The sequence below is a fragment of the Chiloscyllium punctatum genome, chromosome 7, assembly GCF_047496795.1.
Source record: "Chiloscyllium punctatum isolate Juve2018m chromosome 7, sChiPun1.3, whole genome shotgun sequence".
In the NCBI taxonomy this organism is placed as follows: Eukaryota; Metazoa; Chordata; class Chondrichthyes; order Orectolobiformes; family Hemiscylliidae; genus Chiloscyllium; species Chiloscyllium punctatum.
Window position 1 is genome coordinate 116182529 of NC_092745.1, and position 20642 is coordinate 116203170.

General features: G+C 40.3%; 1 protein-coding gene across 1 annotated transcript in view; it reads right to left on the minus strand.

The window, feature by feature from the left end:
• Positions 1 to 20642, minus strand: part of LOC140479364 (bromodomain-containing protein 3-like) — a 101136-nt gene that overhangs the window by 71216 nt on the left and 9278 nt on the right. The window contains exons 4-7 of the mRNA XM_072573275.1: positions 15611 to 15771; positions 11074 to 11439; positions 2845 to 2973; positions 1039 to 1218 (exon numbers count right to left, since the gene is read on the minus strand). Of these exons, the coding sequence (XP_072429376.1) occupies positions 1039 to 1218; positions 2845 to 2973; positions 11074 to 11439; positions 15611 to 15771 (836 nt within the window). The remainder of the gene's footprint in view (positions 1 to 1038; positions 1219 to 2844; positions 2974 to 11073; positions 11440 to 15610; positions 15772 to 20642) is intronic.

Here is a 20642-nt window from a genome sequence, read left to right on the forward strand (position 1 = left end):
TAAAAAAAAGTGCCTTCTCCATGTCATTACCCCCTACATTTAGAGTCCACTTGTCAACCAGTGAACATTTACTCATGCAGTCCAAAAGTTGGTTTTCTCCTTGAAAAGAGAGAGTTGTCCTGGTTAATGCAAGATGACTGGATGTGTCTTTTTCAGCACTAAAGTTATGCACTATTTGTACTCTTAAGTTTGAAGATATTCTGATCACCATTTCCCAAATGTTCTCCCACTGTTATATGCTCCAGTTGTTCCATTTCATTCCCAAACAGACTTTACATCCTTCTGGAGTAGGAAACACACAGGCAAGAAAGCTTGAGAACACATTTCAGGAATCATTCCCCTCTCTTCGCCCTTTGCATTGCCATTTCCTATTTTGTGGTAAGAAAGTTGTTCCTTTTAAGGCAATCCACACCATTTCTCCCAGTAAGCAGATTGTGAGAGGTATTTTTGTACAATCATAAAAGTTTGTTCTTTTGAATGAAGTGACAAAATAAACAAGAGGCTGCAATGAAGAAACTGACAAAAAAAAAGTGGTAACCAAATATATGAATTGACCTTGACCAAAAAATACAAAACGGAACTGGTTAAGTTTATAGAATCCATGTGTTTCTAATGCTGGAGAGTGGATATAGATTTGAAAAGTCAAATGTTAAATGGTCACAGATACAAATCCTAGCAGCAGAGAGGCTGGGGCTTCAACCGAGAATATGCTACAGTAACTCACTAGTGACAGCCTCTGCTTTTGGAGAAAAGTCAAAACACACCTCGACAGCTAAGTAAATGAAACCACAGAGAAAAAGAAATGTTCTCAACTCAAGACGTGAATGATCAGGAACCAATCTTGGAATAACATGCCCCAAGAAAATGAAGTACCAACACTCAAACATATAGTTTTACAAATCATATGAACTCCCAGTTACTGTACACTTGGCGATCAGGAGTGACAAAGTGAGAGATTAGTGGCACTATGACAATAATTTAAGTGAAATTGTATTTAAAAAAATAAAATTCTTTTCTTTTTAGAAATTCTTTTTAAACCTGATCTTGAAGCTGAGCAAGGCGATCCTTCTGTTCTTTCATTAAGTTGTCGGAGCTACTTTCAGCAGAGTAACTGTCACTATCTTCACTTGATGATTCAGTGAAATGAGTTGTGGATTGTGCCGATGGTGGAGCTTTAACAGGCTCACATATTTGTGCATATTGCATCTCAAAAACATCCTGTTTAAAACAAAAGTGGATACGGATTAACTGGATATTAGTTTTTAAAAAGGGTTTCTTCCAAAGGATTGTTTTTCTCGGAAAGTTTATGATTATATATGTTACATAAGAGGAAAAGGTGACAGTTTGGATAAAATATAGCATGAAATTTTGCTCCCAATCCTCCCTCTCACGCTAGTGCACTAAATTACTTGCCTTCAACTCAATAGACTAATGCATAGAAATAAATGTGTTGGGGTAACAAAATCATTTAAGAATCCTCAAATGCCATTCCAAACATCAATGAAAAATTCATTTTTCTTTAGCTCAGATGTGCCTAATAAAGTTGTTGCACTAGCTTGAATTAAGTATAGGAAGATGTCAGGATTTATAAAATCAAAAACATTTCTCTTGACACTGACATTGAAATTTTATTGTAATCAGTGGATCTCCCTTTGTGTTACAACCACTCAACCAAACCCAGTATTAAAGATTACTGTTGTGTGGTGTGGGAGATGGAGGATCCAAAAAGGCCTGCAAAATTAAGATTGCTCCATAGCAATATTCAATTTACAGAATCTAAAGATGCAAGCTGACTCAAAATTGTTCTATTTGCTAAATGTCAATCTCCTACAAACAGTGTCACCTACAGGCATGAATGATCCTGCAGGCAATAGTTTTACAATGCAGGAGATAAGATTTTGCAAAGCATTTTTCTAGGTAATTCAGCAAACCATTAAACTATTGATTATAAAATGTTTGTCATGACCATGGATCATAACCCCAGATTCAATGACAAATTCAACTTTTTATTACAGTTTGTTTTTTAAAAGTGTGGATATACAGCCAAAAAAATGACTGAAAATGTAAATAGAGTAGAGTAATTTAGTTCAATGACTGACTGGAAGGCCTGTATTGACTATCCCAGCCTCAAGACAGACCATGGAATGTTATGCCTGATGGGTGTCAAATGAGTTTCAATAAAAATGAATTTAGTTGTAACACACTATTTTTAAACTACATTACCCAAGAGTTTTCTCAGCCAATGAAAATACTGGGATAAAAAGAGAGCAGTCTGGGCGAAAGAAAGGAAGAAAGTCTCTTTCTCTTTGCTTAAAGTCAAAATGCAAATAAAACCTCAGCCACAAGGAAACAGGCCTAATGCCCATCAGCTGACCTGCAAAGACAAGCATCTCAAAGTCAACTCTGGGCTAACAACAACATGGCTGCCCTACACATAACTCAGGAGATTTAGTTATGTATCTTTATGCGAATTTGTTGGATGCACTTCATTTGATCTCTCTGTACTGAATGGATTCTTGCGTTTAATAACTAATGACCTCTCTTCTATTAACTCAAAAAAAGCCTGGTTAAGTCAGCAGCTATTAAAACATGTAATTTGTTTATTTGGCTAGTCACATCTGGGGAAAAAGGCATTTATAAGAGAATGGATCCTTTTCTAAATTAATCTTTTTGTGACCAGCTAAGGAAATGGATGAATGAATCAAGATGAGAGCCAGTTCATCCTTTTTTGCTTGGGAGTTGCACAATTTGGTGTATTCTACCTGGAACCTGAATAAAATCGGTTAACCTCATCCAGGGATTGGTCACAATATTAATCTTTCATGAATGGTCATAATGTCTTACCTGAAGTTTTCTACCCATAGCTACTACTTCATGGTCTGGAGGATTATACTTGTAGCAGTTGAAAAACATTAATCTCACATCTGCAGCAAATTCCTGGCTACTTCTGTATTCTTGGTTGTTCATTTTTCTCTTGCAAGAGAAGTTGAAACAGAATTATTACAATATCAAGTATATTAAACTTAGCCCTTGTTGATTTCAGAGCAGGATATCTGCCTGGATTTCCTCCCCTGAAAATAAGGATTTGACAGTCATTAAAATTTGCAACCGTGCTTTAAGTAGAATAATGATCTACAACAGACTCCACGATAATCAAATATAAATCACAACTCATGTGTGATGCTTTGACCTCAACTTATTTTTAGTAACAACGCAAATCATTAATACTAGCTGGAGCGAATCAAGGTCGAGAACAAGCTTTATCATGTTGCTTACAACTAAAAACATAATTGCAGTAACATAGATTGTATTGAAGAATGTTTTAATTTTATTATACAGACCACATCAAACATGTCAACAATATAATGGAGTTATATTCATCACGCCAAAGCTAAACACTTGGATGTTTTTCATTACTACGTTTCAAAATATTGCTATAATCTGACTCCATTATACTGGCACTTCCAGGTTCCTGTGACGTCCCTTCTTTTACAGTCTTAACTTAAATGTTTGCACCTTGATGCTTAACTGTGTTGAACATTTTCTTGAGCCACACTGACTCTGGTAAGACAGTCGGTGGCATTTGCTACAGGATATGACAGTAGTCCAAAAAGATACTCGAGTCACTGGCCTGTTTTCTAGAAGTCTCTTCTCACCGACCCATCTTTGTTTGTCCACAAACTCTTCCACTGCTTGTGGAAACAATTAGCTTCCAGTTGTCATAGCTATCAGCAACATGTAGTTTAAGTAAACTGAAGGTTTATGCCTGGACGTCTTAATAGAAGAATTTTTAGATAGAAAAAAAAGGAAGCAAAATGAAAAGTTTAAAAAACAAAGAATTATGAATGCTTGATATCTGAACAAGAACAGAAATTGCTGGAAAATCTCAGCAGGTCTGATTACACCTATGGAGAGAAAGCAGAGTTAACATTTCAGGTCCATCGATCCTCCTGCAGAAACCTGAAGTTTCAGAAAATAACAAGTTACTCAGTTTTAAGGGAATCCTGAATCCAATAGGTGACTGTATTAACACCAACTATATTGCAAGTTTATTCAGTCATTTTTTCCATAGCGGGGGCTACACAATTACCGGTAACAACATTATTCCAGTCTTCATCAGTTAATTTCCAGCCTTAGTAATATGTCATGACACAATGGCCAGCTCACTGTTCAGAAGGTCAATGGGTATGTACTCATTATCCATTCAACTAACATGGCTCAGTAATTATTTTAGATGGATGGAATTAATTTGCTCCAGAACCTCTGAATTAGTTATTTTGCTCTGCCAAGAGAAGTCAAGGGTAGAGCTCAGAAAATGGCAATGAAAATGTTCAACCCTTTCTCCTGCTTAGTGTGTCACTCAGACCTTTTGCAACACAGTGATTCTGGCATCAAGTGACAGATTGCTGGCAATTGTGGAGCCAAGATGTCAATCACCTTCAGAATCACCAGACCCCAACACGTTCCTTCTAATATTCATCAGTATCAGGAATATAATGATTGGTCTTAGGAGGTAATGATGATTTTATGTGGCAATAGTAGACAAATCTTTCTAAGATTAATTTAATATAGCTTAATGTTACCAAAACTTGTGAGGGCTTAAACAATAAGATTTAGTTCAAAAGAGAGATAAACAAATAAGGAGTTTTAAAAACCTTTGCCTGTGACATGGGCATTGCTGATTAGGTCATCATTTATTGCCCCTCGTGATCTGCCTGGAGAAAGTGGTAGTAAGTTGCTTTGTTGAACGCCTGCTGTAGGATGTAGGGACATGCTCAGTGCTGCTAAGGCGGCAACTCCAGGATTCTGGTATAGTGACAAGTAATGGAGATGTACTTCCACATCAAGATGATCTATGGCTTTGAGGGGTACCTGCAAGTGGTACTGTTCCTGTGTATCAGCTGCCTCATCCTTCTAGGGGTACATCATAGGTTTGGAAGTGCAAGCAGTCTTGGTTAGTTACTGCAGTGCATCTTGTAGATGGAATATACTGTTGACAGTGCACTGGTGAAGGGAATTAAGATTGAAAATGTTGAATGTGGTGCCAATCAAGTAGGTTGCTTGGATGGTGTCAAACTTCTTTAAATGTTGTTGGAGTTACACCTATCCACCAGTGGGGAGTATTTAATCACACTCCTGACTTGCACCTTGTAAATGGTGGAGAGACAAGGAAAGAGTGTTACTTGCTGCAGGATTCCTAGTCTTTGACTTACTCTTGTACACACAGTATCTATATGGCTGGTTAATGATAACCCTCTCTATGTTGACAGTGGGAATTTCAGCACTGATAATGCCATTGAACAAAAGAGATTTTTTAAAAAATCATTCTATCAGAGGCAGTCGTCATTACTTGACACTTGCATAGTACAAAATACTAATTTGCCACTTATCAGCCCAAGCCCGAATGTTGCCCAAATCTTGGTACATGTGTACACAGACTGCTTCAGTCTCTGAAGAATGATCAGTACCATTCACCATTCCTGACATTAATGAATGGAGAGAAGGTTATTTTTGATACACTTGAAAATGGTTAAGACCAAGGCAATACCTCGAGGAACTCTAGTAGTGATGTCCAAGAGCTGAAATGATTAACCAACAATCATAACCACCTTTTTTGTCATTTGTCACTCCAACAAATGGTAAGCTTTCTCAGATTCTACTGACGCTAATTTTGCTGGGGATTTTAAAATGTCTATTTTGTTGAATGTGGCTTTGATGTCAAGGGCAGTTACTAATCTCTCATTTGGAGTTGGCTCTTTTGTCCATGTTTGCATCAAAATTGCCATGATATCAGAAGCCAAGTGGCTCTGGCAGAATCCAAATGGTACATCAGTGACTAATTATAGCCTTAGTAGTGTCCACTGCCCTCATTCTCTTATTGATATCACATGGAGTGAATCTAATTGGTAGAAGGCTGGCATCTCTGATGTTGGAGAGACTCTGGAAGAGGGAGAGATGAATCCTAACTTGGCACTTTTGGTGACAGATGATGCAAGTACTTCAGACTTGTCTTTTGCTCTGATGTGTTGGGCTCCACTTTCACCAAGGACGTGGATTTTTGAGGAGCCCCCACCTTCTGATAGCTATTTATTTGTCCACCATTATTCACAATATGGCAGAACTACAAAGGATAGGGCTAAGATCCCCCACAACCATTCTTTTGAACCCTGCTTCCACTGTATGACATGGAAATAGACCAGTGTTGTAGGCTGACCAGGTTGAAACCTGAACTTTAAATATGTCTGGTGCTATTCCTGGCATGCCTTCTTACACTTTTCAATGAAGGAATGAATGTCTAGCTTGATGGGAATGGTGGAGTGCTTGCAGATCTTGTGACAACCCTAGTTGGAATAGTATGATGGAAATGAAGTCCCACTTTTCTATCAGTCATTGCAAATGTGAAATGAGTGTTTTAAACTCTGGGATGGTTAATGCCCGGCTGTGGCCATTACCTGAGATGAAAGAAATTCTCAACAGTTTTAAAGAATAGAAAAAGGAAAACAAAAAATATTGTAACAAGTGCACTCTTTGACATGAGAAAAACAGATTACTAAATGCAAACTTAAAACTTTATCCCCTTTAAATCGAAACATTAATTTATACCCAATTAATAAGGCTGTACACATTTTAGGAGTACTGTGGTAGAAAACAGACAAAAATGTCACAAAGGCCATGGATCAAACACAAAGTCAATGGAATGAGGAGGCTTTTCCCAATTTTCATTGCTGCTTTTGGTGTTGACATCACACAGTCAATTCAATAGCTGGTCTTGGCTAGTGTTAGAAGTTTTCTTTCCCTTTGCAGTCTTAGATGGTTTTTTTTCCCCAATTAAAAATCTGCACTATTTCACTTGTTTTTTTCTGGGTCGAGTCCATACTGCTCCTCAGGTCTGTGATAAAGTGTCACTTAAACCAATCAAAAACCCGTTGCTAAGCTGTTTTCTTTCATATTCTGGATTAGTGGTGCTGGAAGAGCACAGCAGTTCAGGCAGCATCCAAGGAGCTTCGAAATCGACGTTTCGGGCAAAAGCCCTTCATCAGGAATAAAGGCAGTGAGCCTGAAGCGTGGAGAGATAAGCTAGAGGAGGGTGGGGGTGGGGAGAAAGTAGCATAGTAGCAATGGGTGAGTGGGGGAGGGGATGAAGGTGATAGGTCAAGGAGGAGAGGGTGGAGTGGATAGGTGGAAAAGAAGATAGGCAGGTAGGACAAGTCCGGACAAGTTATGGGTACAGTTACTGAGCTGGAAGTTTAGAACTAGGGTGAGGTGGGGGAAGGGGAAAATGAGGAAACTGTTGAAGTCCACATTGATGCCCTGGGGTTGAAGTGTTCCGAGGTGGAAGATGAGGTGTTCTTCCTCCAGGCATCTGGTGGTGAGGGAGCAGCGGTGGAGGCGGCCCAGGACCTCCATGTCCTCGGCAGAGTGGGAGGGGGAGTTGAAATGTTGGGCCACGGGGCGGTGTGGTTGATTGGTGCGGGTGTTCCGGAGATGTTCCCTAAAGCGCTCTGCTAGGAGGCGCCCAGTCTCCCCAATGTAGAGGAGACCACATTGGGAGCAACGGATACAATAAATGATATTAGTGGATGTGCAAGTAAAACTTTGATGGATGTGGAAGGCTCCTTTAGGGCCTTGGATAGAGGTGAGGGAGGAGGTGTGGGCGCAGGTTTTACAGTTCCTGCGGTGGCAGGGGAAGTGCCAGGATTGGAGGGTGGGTTGTTTGTGGGCGTGGACCTGACCAGGTAGTCACGGAGGGAACGGTCTTTGCGGAAGGTGGAAAAGGGTGGGGAGGGAAATATATCCCTGGTAGTGGGGTCTGTTTGGAGGTGGCGGAAATGTCGGCGGATGATTTGGTTTATGCGAAGGTTGGTAGGGTGGAAGGTGAACACCAGGGGCGTTCTGTCCTTGTTACGGTTGGAGGGGTGGGGTCGGAGGGCAGAGGTGCGGGATGTAGACGAGATGCGTTGGAGGGCATCTTTAACCACGTGGGAAGGGAAAATTGCGGTCTCTAAAGAAGGAGGCCATCTGGTAGTGTTCTGTGGTGGAACTGGTCCTCCTGGGAGCAGATCCGGCGGAGGCGGAGGAATTGGGAATACGGGATGGCAGTTTTGCAAGAGGTAGGGTGGGAAGAGGTGTAATCCAGGTAGCTGTGGGAGTTGGTGGGTTGGTAAAAAATGTTTTTACCTCGTTTTTTTTCATAGACATCTGGTACCAGTGAATCGCATATGTATCAAAATCTAGCTTCCAGCAAAGTTATATGTCCTTAAGTAACCATTAAGTGACCACACAGTTCCACTTCCCTTTGAATGGTGAAGGGAATTCCAAATTCTCATTTTCTGGTTTCTATTTCCCAAACAGGATTTGTAGTCTAAGGAGAAAGTGAGGACTGCAGATGCTGGAGATTAGAGCTGAAAAGGTGTTGATTGAAAAGCACAGCAGGTCAGGCAGCATCCAAGGAGCAGGAGAATCGACGTTTCAAGCATGAGCCCTTCTTCAGGAATGTAGTCTCAGGGCATCTTTGATGTGGTAATGGGATTTTGTATCTGAAGGACTACAGTGGTCTCTACTACTGATCATGGCACAGTAAATGCATTTATGACAGGTAGATTGATGAGGATGTGATCAAGTAAATTTCTCCCTTGTTGGTTCCTTCAACACATACTGTAAACCCAATCCAGTGGCCCTGTCCTTCAGGACTCTGCTAGCTTGGTCAGTAGTGGAGCTACCAAGCAACTCTTGATCATGGACATTAAATTCCCCACTTGCAGTACATTTTGTATTCTTACCACTGTGTTAACTGGTCTGTGGGCCAGGTCTCCAAACTTTGGCACAAATCTCCAATGTTGGCAAAGATGACTTTGCAGGATTAACAGGGTTTGAGATTGTTTTTGGTGCCTAGGTTGATGTTAGGTGCTCCATCCAGATTTATTCTTTTCTTTCATCTTTGTCTGGGTTGAAGTAGTTTATAAGCTTTGGTCCAAATCCAGGCGGAGACAGTATGAGCAGATACTGTAGGAAACTACTTGATACAAGTCTCCTACAACACTTATTTTAATCATGATGCAACTTAAGTAAACTGAAAGTTTATGCAATACCAAATGAGCATAGAGTTTACAAGAGGTGAAGAACAGGACTGACATGGATCAACGTGTCAGAAATCTTGACCGGTGACTAAAATTTTAAAACAAAAAGTTCTACAAAACCTCTCCTGTTGCAAAGTAATGATGAGCACAAATAAAACATCAATGATCAGTGGCTCAAGGATAGTAATTTCAAACTTAAATTTTCTTCTTGCATGCCCACAAAACTAAATGCCTGGACATTCAGCACATTCTTAAACCACTATTGTAATGGTCTCAAAGTTCTGACATAAAACACAAGTAATTCAATTATGAAACTGATCCATCATTTATGAATCATGGCCTTGACGTAGATGCAAAATTACTTCACTAGAAATGGAACATTAAAGTAAATACAATGAAATACTTCAATTTACCACAACTCATTGGAGGGAAACATAAAAGAAAACAAATTTTCTGGTGACAAGATTATACTGCAATGTTCTGAAGATTCTCCCCTGCCACCCACCCTCCCTCAGAATACTGCACAGGATAAATCTTTTCTGTGTTGCTGGTTTAAATTAAGCAGGAAGTTTTACCCAGTGACATAATAATTGAGAGCTGTAGTCCAAAATATTGTTACAAACTGGAAAAAAGTCAGAATATATGTTCTTATTGGAGAGCATTTCTAATTACACATGACACAGGCAGAAAACAGAGTTAACATTTTGAGCCCAGTCTTCACAGATGTTACCAGACCTGCTATCATTCTCCAGCAATCTTTGTTTGCTTCAGATCTCCAGCATCCACAAATCTCTGTACAGTATGTTCATGATTTACATGATCCTTTTTGCTTGGAATTTTCCCACCTTATGTTTTACTACATAATCTAGTCCAGCTTCCCTTTGCTTCATGATATTATTATTATTATAATAATTAATAATAAATAATAATAATAATAATAATAATAATAATAATAATAATAATAATATCACTAGCCTCTTTTTCACAAATACACCAAACACAAATTTCATGCTTATAAAACAAGTGATGTAGCTCAGCCCCCTACAGTCATAGCCCCCTAAGACTTAGATCATGATGGTTGCAAGGTTGTAGCTCAGGTTGAGGTTTAGGGTGTAGGTTTGCTCGCTGAGCTGTAGGTTTGATATCCTGACGTTTCATTGCCTGGCTAGGTAACATCATCAGTGGCGACCTCCAAGTGGATCCTAGTAGCACACAAACCCACCAACACTCTCAAACAAAAACAAACTTAAAAGACCCAGTACAACCCATGGACAAAACCAACGTCATCTACAAAATTCCATGCAAGGACTGCCACAAACACTACGTAGGACAAACAGGAAGAAAGTTAGCCACCAGGATACACGAAAACCAGCTAGCCACAAAAAAAACGACCCCCTCTCCCTCGTAGCCCTACACACTGAGGAAAGAAAAACCACCATTTTGACTGGGACAACACATCTATCCTGGGACAGGCTAAGCAAAGACATGCCAGAGAATTCCTAGAGGCCTGGCACTCCAACCACAACTCCATAAACAAACAAACAAACGCCACAAACACAAACATACCATCTATCAACCGCTCAGAAAACGAACAGGAAGTGACATCACCACAAACCCCAGGAACCCCATCCAGGAGAAAGATATAAATAGAAAGCAGGAGACAACAGCTTCGCTTCACTTGGAGGTCGCCACTGATGATGTTACCTAGCCAGGTAATGAAATGTCTGGATATCAAACCTACAGCTCAGCGAGCAAACCTACACCCTAAATCATGATGGTTGTTAATGCACCAACCTACTTTAAAGATAAAATCGACAATGAAATGCAACACAACTTCAAAATTTGAAAACATTTAACCTGGTTATTCAGAATAAAAAGAACACATTCAAAATATGGTTTGTGGAAATTTACTACCTCATGAAATAGATGATTAACACCTTCCAATTTGTTCAGTATTGAAAGATCTGGAAGGTGACAAGAGAATAAATGAACTTACTTTCACAGAACTGAGGTCCATGGGGTGCTTAATAATATCATGATAATCATGAAGTCCCAATGCTTCAGCATCCACTGGCTCATAGAAAGGCCACGCATATGCTGCATGCTTCTTTGCGAACATTTCTTTGAGAATATCATTGCAAAGTTGCAAATTTGTTGTCAACTTGTCTTTTTTCCCAGCTGGATGCTGTTGAGAATCTGGTAGATCCTTTGTGGGTGGCTTACTTAATTGACTGCTTTTCTCTGGGGAGCAGGTTTTTGTAGGTTTGCACTCTGAGAGGATTGGTGAGGATCCACTACTTATTGTAGGAACTGAAGTAGTAGGTGTAGTAGTGTCTGCCTTCCTTTTAATACCTTTCTTTGCCTTAAAAAGAAAAATCAACACATTAAAGACAGCAAGTTCAAAAATGAACAGGTGAACATCAGGTGATCAAGCCTTTTCCCTAAAGTTGATTGCATCTATTCATATTTTCTCCATTACAACATTTCCAATTGCCTATTCAAACCCACACCAATAAAAGTTTGGCAAGCAGACGCGATGCATTTGCTGAAACCTAGTGCTTGAATTAATTCTCAAAACCCAAGTAATCGCATCTAAATAATTAGATTTGGCTTGTGCTTCCATTTAAACCAATTCAGGATTATTCCTTCAGGTTTTAAAGAGTTTTCAAAGTAGCCAACAGGAGAGTTGAAAAGACAGTTTAGCTGACACTTAGCACAATAACTCATTTCAAGAAGGTAGAGTTCAGAACATTGATTTGGAGGAGTTACATGCCTTACTGTTAACTACACTGCCTTCTAATAATCATCCAGGCTGCACAGTATTTTGGTGGACAGCATTAAAAGTTAATATATTTCCCTAACAGCAGCCTGAGGAGCAAAGAAATTGTTACTCAGCATTTGAGCTTTACTTCAAAAGGCAGACTCTTTTCCTAGTTGTTGGAGGTTTGAAGAGACCTTTTGAAATGTATTTGGAAACTTTCTGGGACACTTTGCCAAGACTTAATCACTATTTATTCTGGAAATACTGTAAGGACTTTGACTAATAAAAAGAAGTGTCATGTAGGATTCAAGAGAAAGGAGTCCCAGGCCCTTCCCTCAAATTGGTGGTATCTTCATTCATGGGATGTGGATCATCTCTGGCCAGGCTAGCCTTCATTAGTTATCTCCAATTTCCATGGAGATGGACGTGTTAAATCACCTTCTTGAAACACAATAGTCCTTGGGGTGTGGTGCAGTTATGAAGGCAGCTACAAGACTCTGACAGTGAAGGAACAGATTTAGTTCCAAGTCAGGATGGTGTGCAACATGGTGGGGATCTTGATGGTGGCATCCATATGCATCAGCTGATAGGGGTTGTGGATTTGGAAGATGGTACTGAAGGAGCCCGAGTGTCACTGCCATCTTGTAGACAATACACACTGCTGTCAGTGTATTGGTGGTGTAGGAAGTGAACCGAGTTCCAATCAGATAGATTGCTTTGTCCTAGATGATGTTAAGCTTCTTGCATACTGTTGGAGCTACATTCATCTTGGAAAATCACACATGTGACTTGTGCCTTGTAGATTGTGGACAAACACTCCAAGGGTAGAGATGATTACTCATTGCAGAATACTTAGCCTTGAACCTGCTGTTGTAACCTCATTAGATACAAGCTCTGGCCAGTTCGATTTCTGGTGAATGGTAACTAATGGATGTTGCTAAAGAAAGCTTCAGTGATGGTGATGGATTTCTTTTGCTGGAAATCATTACCTGGCAATTCTGTGGCATAAATATTACATACCACTTAACAACTTAAGCCAGAATTATAGATACAAACTCCTCAGCATGAGGAATAGCAAATGGTGTTGAACATTGGGATTTTCACTGATTGCGCAATTTGATCTTATAGTGGAGGCACATTTATTGGAGTAAAAGGTCAACCTTCACTCTAAGCTGTGTGGCTGTACTGCCACTGGTAAGCACCATTCATGTCAGCTGCCGTGCCAACAATTAGCTCCTGGGGACATTACAGTGCAGTACAGACCCTTTGGCCCTCAATGTAGCGCTGATCTGTGAAACCAATCCATTTCTGACATTTGTCCTACATCTACCTTCGTCTCAATTTTTTTAAAAGCTTGTGCTAGCCACTCCCATGTGGAAAAAGGCACTCTAATCCTTTGATCATCTTGTATGGCTCTATTAAGTCACCTCTCAACCTTCTCTCTAATGAAAACATCCTCAAATCCCCCAGTTTTTCCTCTTAAGACCTTCCCTCCATACCAGGCAACATGTTGGTAAATCTCCTCTGCACTCTTTCCAACGCTTTCACATCCTTCCTATAATGCAGCGACTAGAACTGTACGCAATACTCCAAGTGCGGCCACACCAGGATTTTGTATAGTTGCAACATGACCTCATGGCTCGAAAAGTCAATCCCTCCACCAATAAAAGCTAACACACCATACGCCTTCTTAACAACCCTATCAACCTGGGTGGCAACTTTCAGGGATCTATGCACATGGACACAGATTGCTCTGCTCATCTGCACTACCAAGAATCTGATCAGCCCAGTACTCTGTATTCCTGTTAGTCCTTCCAAAGTGAATCACCTCTCACTTTTCTGCATTAAATTCCATTTGCCACCTCAGCCCAGCTCTGCAGCTTATTTATGTCCTTCTGTAACCTGCAACATCCTTCGGCACAGTCTACAACTCCACCAACCTTAGTGTCATCCACAAACTTATTAACCTACCCTTCTAGGCCCATATTCAGGTAAATTTGTAAAAATGACAAACAGCAGTGGCAGCAGTGCCACAAAACAGATCCTTGTGGTACAGCACATTAACTGAACTACAGAATGAACATTTCCCATCAACCACACCCTATCTTTTTACAGCTAACCAATTTCTGATCCAAACTGCTAAATCAACCTCAATCCCATGCTTCTATTTTCTGCAGTAGCCTACTGTAGCCGAACCTTATCTAAAGCTTTATGGAAATCCATATACACCACATCAACCACTTTACCCTCATCCACCTGTTTGGTCACTTTCTCAAGAGGACAAGGTTTGTGAGGCATGACCTACCCTTCACAAAACAGTGTTGACTATCCCTAATTAAATTATTCCTTTCTAGAGAATTATAAATCTTATCCCTTATAAACCTTTCCAAAACTTTGCCCACAACAAAAGTAAGGCTCACTGGTGCATAATTTCCAGGGTTGTCTCTACTCCCCTTCTTGAACAAAGGGACATCTGCTATCCTCCAATCTACTGGCACAATTCTTGTAGACAATGACGACAAAGATCAAAGCCAAAAGCTCCACAATCTCCTCCCTGGATTCCCAGAGAATCCTAGGATAAATCCCATCCAGCACAGGGGACGACTCTATTTGCACACTTTCCAGAATTGCTAACACCACCTCATGAACCTCAATCTCCTCGACGACATTGGCTTTTTCCTGAGTGAATACTGATGAAAAATATTCATTTAGCGCCTCTCTTATCTCTGCAGACTCCATGCACAACTTCCCACTACTGTCCTTGACTGGCCCTACTCTTACTCTAGTCATTTTTTCAGTCCTGACATACCTACACAAAGCTTTAGGGTTTTCCTTGATCCTACCTGCCAAAGACTTCTCATGTTCAATCCTGACTCTTCTTAGCTCTCACTTTAGGTCCCTCCTGGCTAACTTGTAACTCTGAAGTGCCCTAACTGAGCCTTCATGTCCCACTGTTACATAAGCCCCCTTCTTCCTCTTGACAATGCCTTGATCTCTCTGGAATTCAGCTCTTTTGTCTATGTTTGGTACAAGTTAGCAATGAGATCAGGTACCAAGGGACCTGGGAACCCAAACTTAACATGTTATTCCTTTGAAAGTGCCACTTGACAGCACTGCTGATGACCCCTTCCATCACTTTGTTGATGTCAGAGAGCAGGCTGATTTGGCAGTAATTAGATTTGTTTTGCTTTTTGTGCATAGTACATACCTGGACAATTTTCCACATTACCAGAGCAGACCTATGGCAACAATGGAGTCCAGTTCAGTTCCCGGTGACATCGGCATTGACAAGGTCTAGCAAGGACTCTTGTGAGGGCATTGACGGGGGTAAGATGGCGCCAAAGCGTTGCAACGTTTGTTCCAGCAGCAGTGGTGCAGAGAAGGGGACTTGTGCCTGCCACCAGGCCCATGGCCCAGAGTGGAGCACTTAAATGAGGACTTAAAGTTGAACATTCATTTTTCTGCCTTCATATTCTATGTTTTGGGTTTATTTTTACATATTTTAAGATGGTGCCAGAGTGTGGCAACACTATACAACACTTTCCACAGTAAAAATACATACAACAATAAATCAAATAAAATCAGATGTTGGCGTTGTAGTGGAACACTAACCTCATTTTACGGTTAGGCAGGATCCAAAAATTGAACAGGCAAACAAACAGATACACTGCTCAGACTGCAGGGTTTTAACAACAAAAACAGCTACCATTTTAACAGGTTTTGCAGGGAAGAACTCCAAAAACACAGTCTGTGCAGATATAGAAATACTTACTTTTATAACAGACTGTCCTGCTGATGTTAGAGGAGCGTGTGTAGTGGCTGACAACGATGGTATTCGTGACTGAGGTGGTAGTGCAACCATTGGTTTCTGACTTCCAGTTACAGATGTGGGTGGACATAATTTTGATTGTGCAATTGAGGACACTGCTGGCACTATAATAAGAACAAAACTATTCACATAACAGTCCAGATATATACACACCACCATCCAAGTTTTCAACACTAAATTACTCACCTAAAAGCTAGAGTGGTTAGGTACACATGAAAAGAAGTGCAACCATGATTTTCCCTAAGCAAATGATACAATTGCAATTGGAACAAGTTAATTTAGACATAACTGTATTAATGCAGTTATGCTTGCAGGCGTAGAAATATTTGAATTGATGCAGGTCAGGAAATATCAATTTGCTCAGAATACTTGTTAGACCACATTTGAGTTCCATCGGCAGTTTCGGATCCCTTGTTGAAAAAAAGTCAAAGGCATTGCATCCATATATTGGAAAGTTAGAAAACAGTTTCTGGACATGGGACACTAGTTATGGAGTGACTTGTGACAGTAGGACGACCAAAGCTGGATGAGAAAGTATAGTTAATTATGGATTTGTGCATATCACAGAAGAATACATGAGTTATAAAATGAAAGAAAGATAATACTGACAACATGGAGATAAATTAAGGTTGGACAAAATTTGTGTGGAGCAGCGACAGGTACAGACCAGCTGTGACAATCATGTTTTTACACTGTAAATTCTATACATTTTCAGCAGAAATAGTCAAGAGAAGATTTAATTCAAGGTTACTCAAGACCATAAGAAATAGGAAGAGTAGACCATTCAGCTCCTTAAGCCCGCTTCACCATTCAAAAGAATCACAGCTGATCCCAACATTCTCACATCCTCTTTCTCTGTAACCTTCAACTCTCTTACTGAAAGTATCTTCCTCAGCCTTAAATATGCACAAGAATCTGCTCTCACAGATCTCTGTGGCAAAGAATTCCAAAGACTTTCAACCCTCAAAAGAAATTTCTCCTCATCTCCATCTTAAATTGGCTCCACATTAAATTGTGTGATTGATGGGGCTGAAAAACCTATTTTTTCAACTTTACCCCATAACCTTTGATCCCCTTGGCAATCAAAAATTTATCGGTTTTAAAATATATTCAATGACCTGCCCCTCCACAGACTTCTGTGGCAATGGATTGCACATATTCACCACTCTCTGGTGAAAGTAGTTTCTCCTTATCTCCGTTTTAAAGGGCCTTCCCTTTACCCCAAGGTTATGCCCTCTGGCTCTCATCTCTTCTGCCAATGGAAACATGCTCCCAATGTCCACTCTATCCATTCTGAGCAGTATTCTAAGTTGCAATCAGATTCCCATCCCCTTCCCCACCCATCCTTCTAAGCCCCATTGAGTATAATCCCAGAGTTCCTGAAACATTCCTCATAAGTTGTTACACCTTTTATTCCTGGGATCAGTTTCATGAACCTCCTCTGGACTTGCTCCAGAGCCAATACATCCTTCTTGAGGTATGGAGATCAAAATTGCTCACAACACTAATTGTGGTCTGACCAGAGCCTTATAAGGTTCTGAAGTACATACCTGCTTTTATATTCAAGTCCTTTTGAGATGAAAGGACAAATTGTATTTGCTTTCCTAACTATCGATTCAACCTGTAAGTTTACCTTAAGAGTAACCTGGACTGGGACTCCAGTCCCTTGGCACTTTAGATTTCTCTCCATTTAGAAAATGGTCTTTGCCTCTATTCTTCCTACCAAAATGCATGATCTCACACTTTCCTATGGTGTATATCATCTGCCACTTCTTTGCCCACTCTCCTAACCTGTCTAAATTTTGTGTAGCCTTCTTGCCACCCGCCCCCCCCAACCCCCGTACTACCTGCCCCACCATCTATTTTTGTATCATCTGCAAACTTAGCCAGAATGCCCTCAGTTCTTTCATCCAGTTTATTAAATGTATAAAGTGAATGGTTGTGGTACCAACACTGACCCTTGCAGAACTAGAAACCACACTTGATCTTCCAAAATTGCCTAGATTCTGCAATCAGTGTATCCAATATCCCTAACTACTGCATTTAAAACCCAGGGACGAAGCCAATCAGAACCAGGGTATTTGTCACGTTTTAGACCATTTCATGTTTGCAGTTCATTTTCTTTACTAATTTGAAAACATGAAGCGCCTCATCTTGTGAAGACAAAATGCTTATTTAACCTCCCTGCCGCGCTCTCATTTCCTAATTGTTGTCCTGCCTCAGCCCCAAAGGAATTAGTGTTATTTTTGTTATTCGTTATCTTTAATTACATACCAATTCAAAGCCTCTGTTCAGAGAGCTATTGCAAAATAGACAAGTACTCTATAATGCAACACATTCACACAGTGGTTGTTAACATTGCAACTTTTCTAGAAATTTGAAAAAGATAACAGTGGACAATAATGAAGTATTTTGGAAAAATAAGATTAGTTTTAGATTACTCTAGCATCAAATTGACTTGGATGGATTGAATAGCATCTTTCCAGGAGTAAAGATCTATGGTTCCAAAACAATTAAGGCTCATAATATTTACAAACAGGTGAAGTAAAGAGGAGAGATGCCTGGTCATACAAATTGGTACAACCTCTAAAAGTTGAAGAAATATCCCATCAACATCAGTGGCAATTGGTATTTTAACTGCATCAGCCACAGTAAATATTTCTACATGTACAGGAATTACGAATATCACTAGAAGAATAACAGAAGTACTTATTAGTATTAGGATGTGAATTCACCATAAAGGTGATGATTATGGTAAATAACATTACTAAAAAGACAATTTTCAGAGGAAATTAGAACAGAATTACATAGTTATACATACTCATTTCAAAGAAAAATTTTATGATTCCATAAATGCAATCTTAAAATGGTTTTATATGTGAAGCCACAAATTACAGGAACCTTCTAATTATATACATATGAAACATAGCACAAATGTTAAATACATACTAAAATTCAGTATCCTTTCATTCCAATCATCATAAAATATTTGAATTTGCTCTCTCAAGCCAGGTTTTCACTCCTTTTTACCAATTTAAAAGAAAATTGTGCTGAAAGGCAGCGACAAAATTGGCAATGTTCCAGCACCATTAATCACCACCTCTAATCAAGCCTTCAAGCAGGCTATTAAAATAAAACTAAGTTTCCTTTAAGTAATGGAAGAATTAATTCTCTCATCCCAAATAAAAAAAAATTACATGAACTTCCATAAGTGCTATGCAACAGATTTCAAAAGTTTTGAAATAACAGGATTGTAGAGTGGTGGAGTAACAGGAAACAGTTAATGACTGACTTTCAGACGAGAGATACAGTCAGAGATGTACAGCATGGAAACAAACCCTTCGGTCCAACCCGTCCATGCCGACCAGATATCCCAACCCAAACGAGCCCCACCTGCCAGCACTTGGCCCATATCCCTCCAAACACCTTTTAAAATGTTGCAATTGTACCAGCCACCACCACATCCTCTGGTAGCTCATTCCATACACGTACCACTCTCTGCAAGAAAAAGTTGCCCCAAAGGTCTCTTTTATATTTTTCCCCTCTCACCCTAAACCTATGCCCTGTAGTTCTGGACTCCCCAACCCCAAGGAAAAGACTTTGCCTATTTATCCTATTCATGCCCCTCAATTTTGTAAACCTCTATAAAGGTCACCCCTTAGCCTCCGGCGCACCAGGGAAAACAGCCCCAGCCTGTTCAGCCTCTCCCTGTAGCTCAAATCCTCCAACCCTGGCAACATCCTTGTAAATCTTTGCTGAACCCTTTCAAGTTTCACAACATCTTTCCGATAGGAAAGAGTCCAGAATTGCATTCAATATTCCTACAGTGGCCTAACCAATGTCCTGTACAGCCACAACATGACCTCCCAACTCCTGTACTCCATACTCTGACCAATAAAGGAAAGCATACCAAATGCCTTCTTCACTATCCTACCTACCTGCGACTCCACTTTCAAGGAGTTATGAACCTGCACTCCAAGGTCTTTTTGTTCAGCAACACTCCCTAGGACCTTACCATTAAGTCCTGCTAAGATTTCACATGTTGCCTGACCTGCTGTGCTTTTCCAGCACCACTCTAACCTCAACTCTGGTTTCCAGCATCTGCAGTCCTCACTTTTGCCTACTATGAAAATGCAGGCTAATGTAGTCCCAAACCATTTTACAAGAGTGTTATCAAACAATTTGGTGCTGTGTCACAAGGGGATATTACAAGTTTGGTTACAAAACGTAGGTTTCAAGGACTATCTTATAGGAACAAAGCAAAGATGTGGAGGGGTGAATTTCAGAGTTTATGCTGTGACATCTACAAGCACGATGATCAGTTTAGAGTCACAGATGTACAGCATGGAAACAGACCCTTTGGTCCAATTCGTCCATGCCGACCAGATATCCTAAATTAATCTAGTCCCATTTGCCAGCACTTGGCCCATATCCGTTGAAACCCTTCCTATTCATATACCCATTCAGATGCCTTGCCTCCACCACTTCTTCTGTCAGCTCATTGCATACATGCACCAGCCTGTGTGAAAAAATTGCCCCTTAGGAACCTTTTATAACTTTCCCCTCTTACTCTAAACCTATGCCCTCTAGTTCTGGACTCCCCCACCCTAGCAAAAAGATCTTGTCTATTTATCCTATCCATGCCCCTCATGATTTAATAAATCTCTCTAAGGTCACCCCTCAGCTTCCAACACTCCAGGAAAACAGTTCCAGTCTATTCAGCCTCACCCTTTAATTCCCCAGTGGCCATTGAGACTGTGATGATAAGCTGCCTTCTTAAACCACTGCAGTGCATGTAGTGTGGATATACCTATTGTACCATTAGGGTGGGTGTTACAGGATACTGATCTAGCAACACAAAGAATAGCGACATATTTCCAAGTCAAGATGGTGCATAGCATGGAGGGGAATTTGCAGGTGGTGGTGTTCCCATGTATCAAATACCCTTGATACAAGTGGGTATGGTCATCCAGCC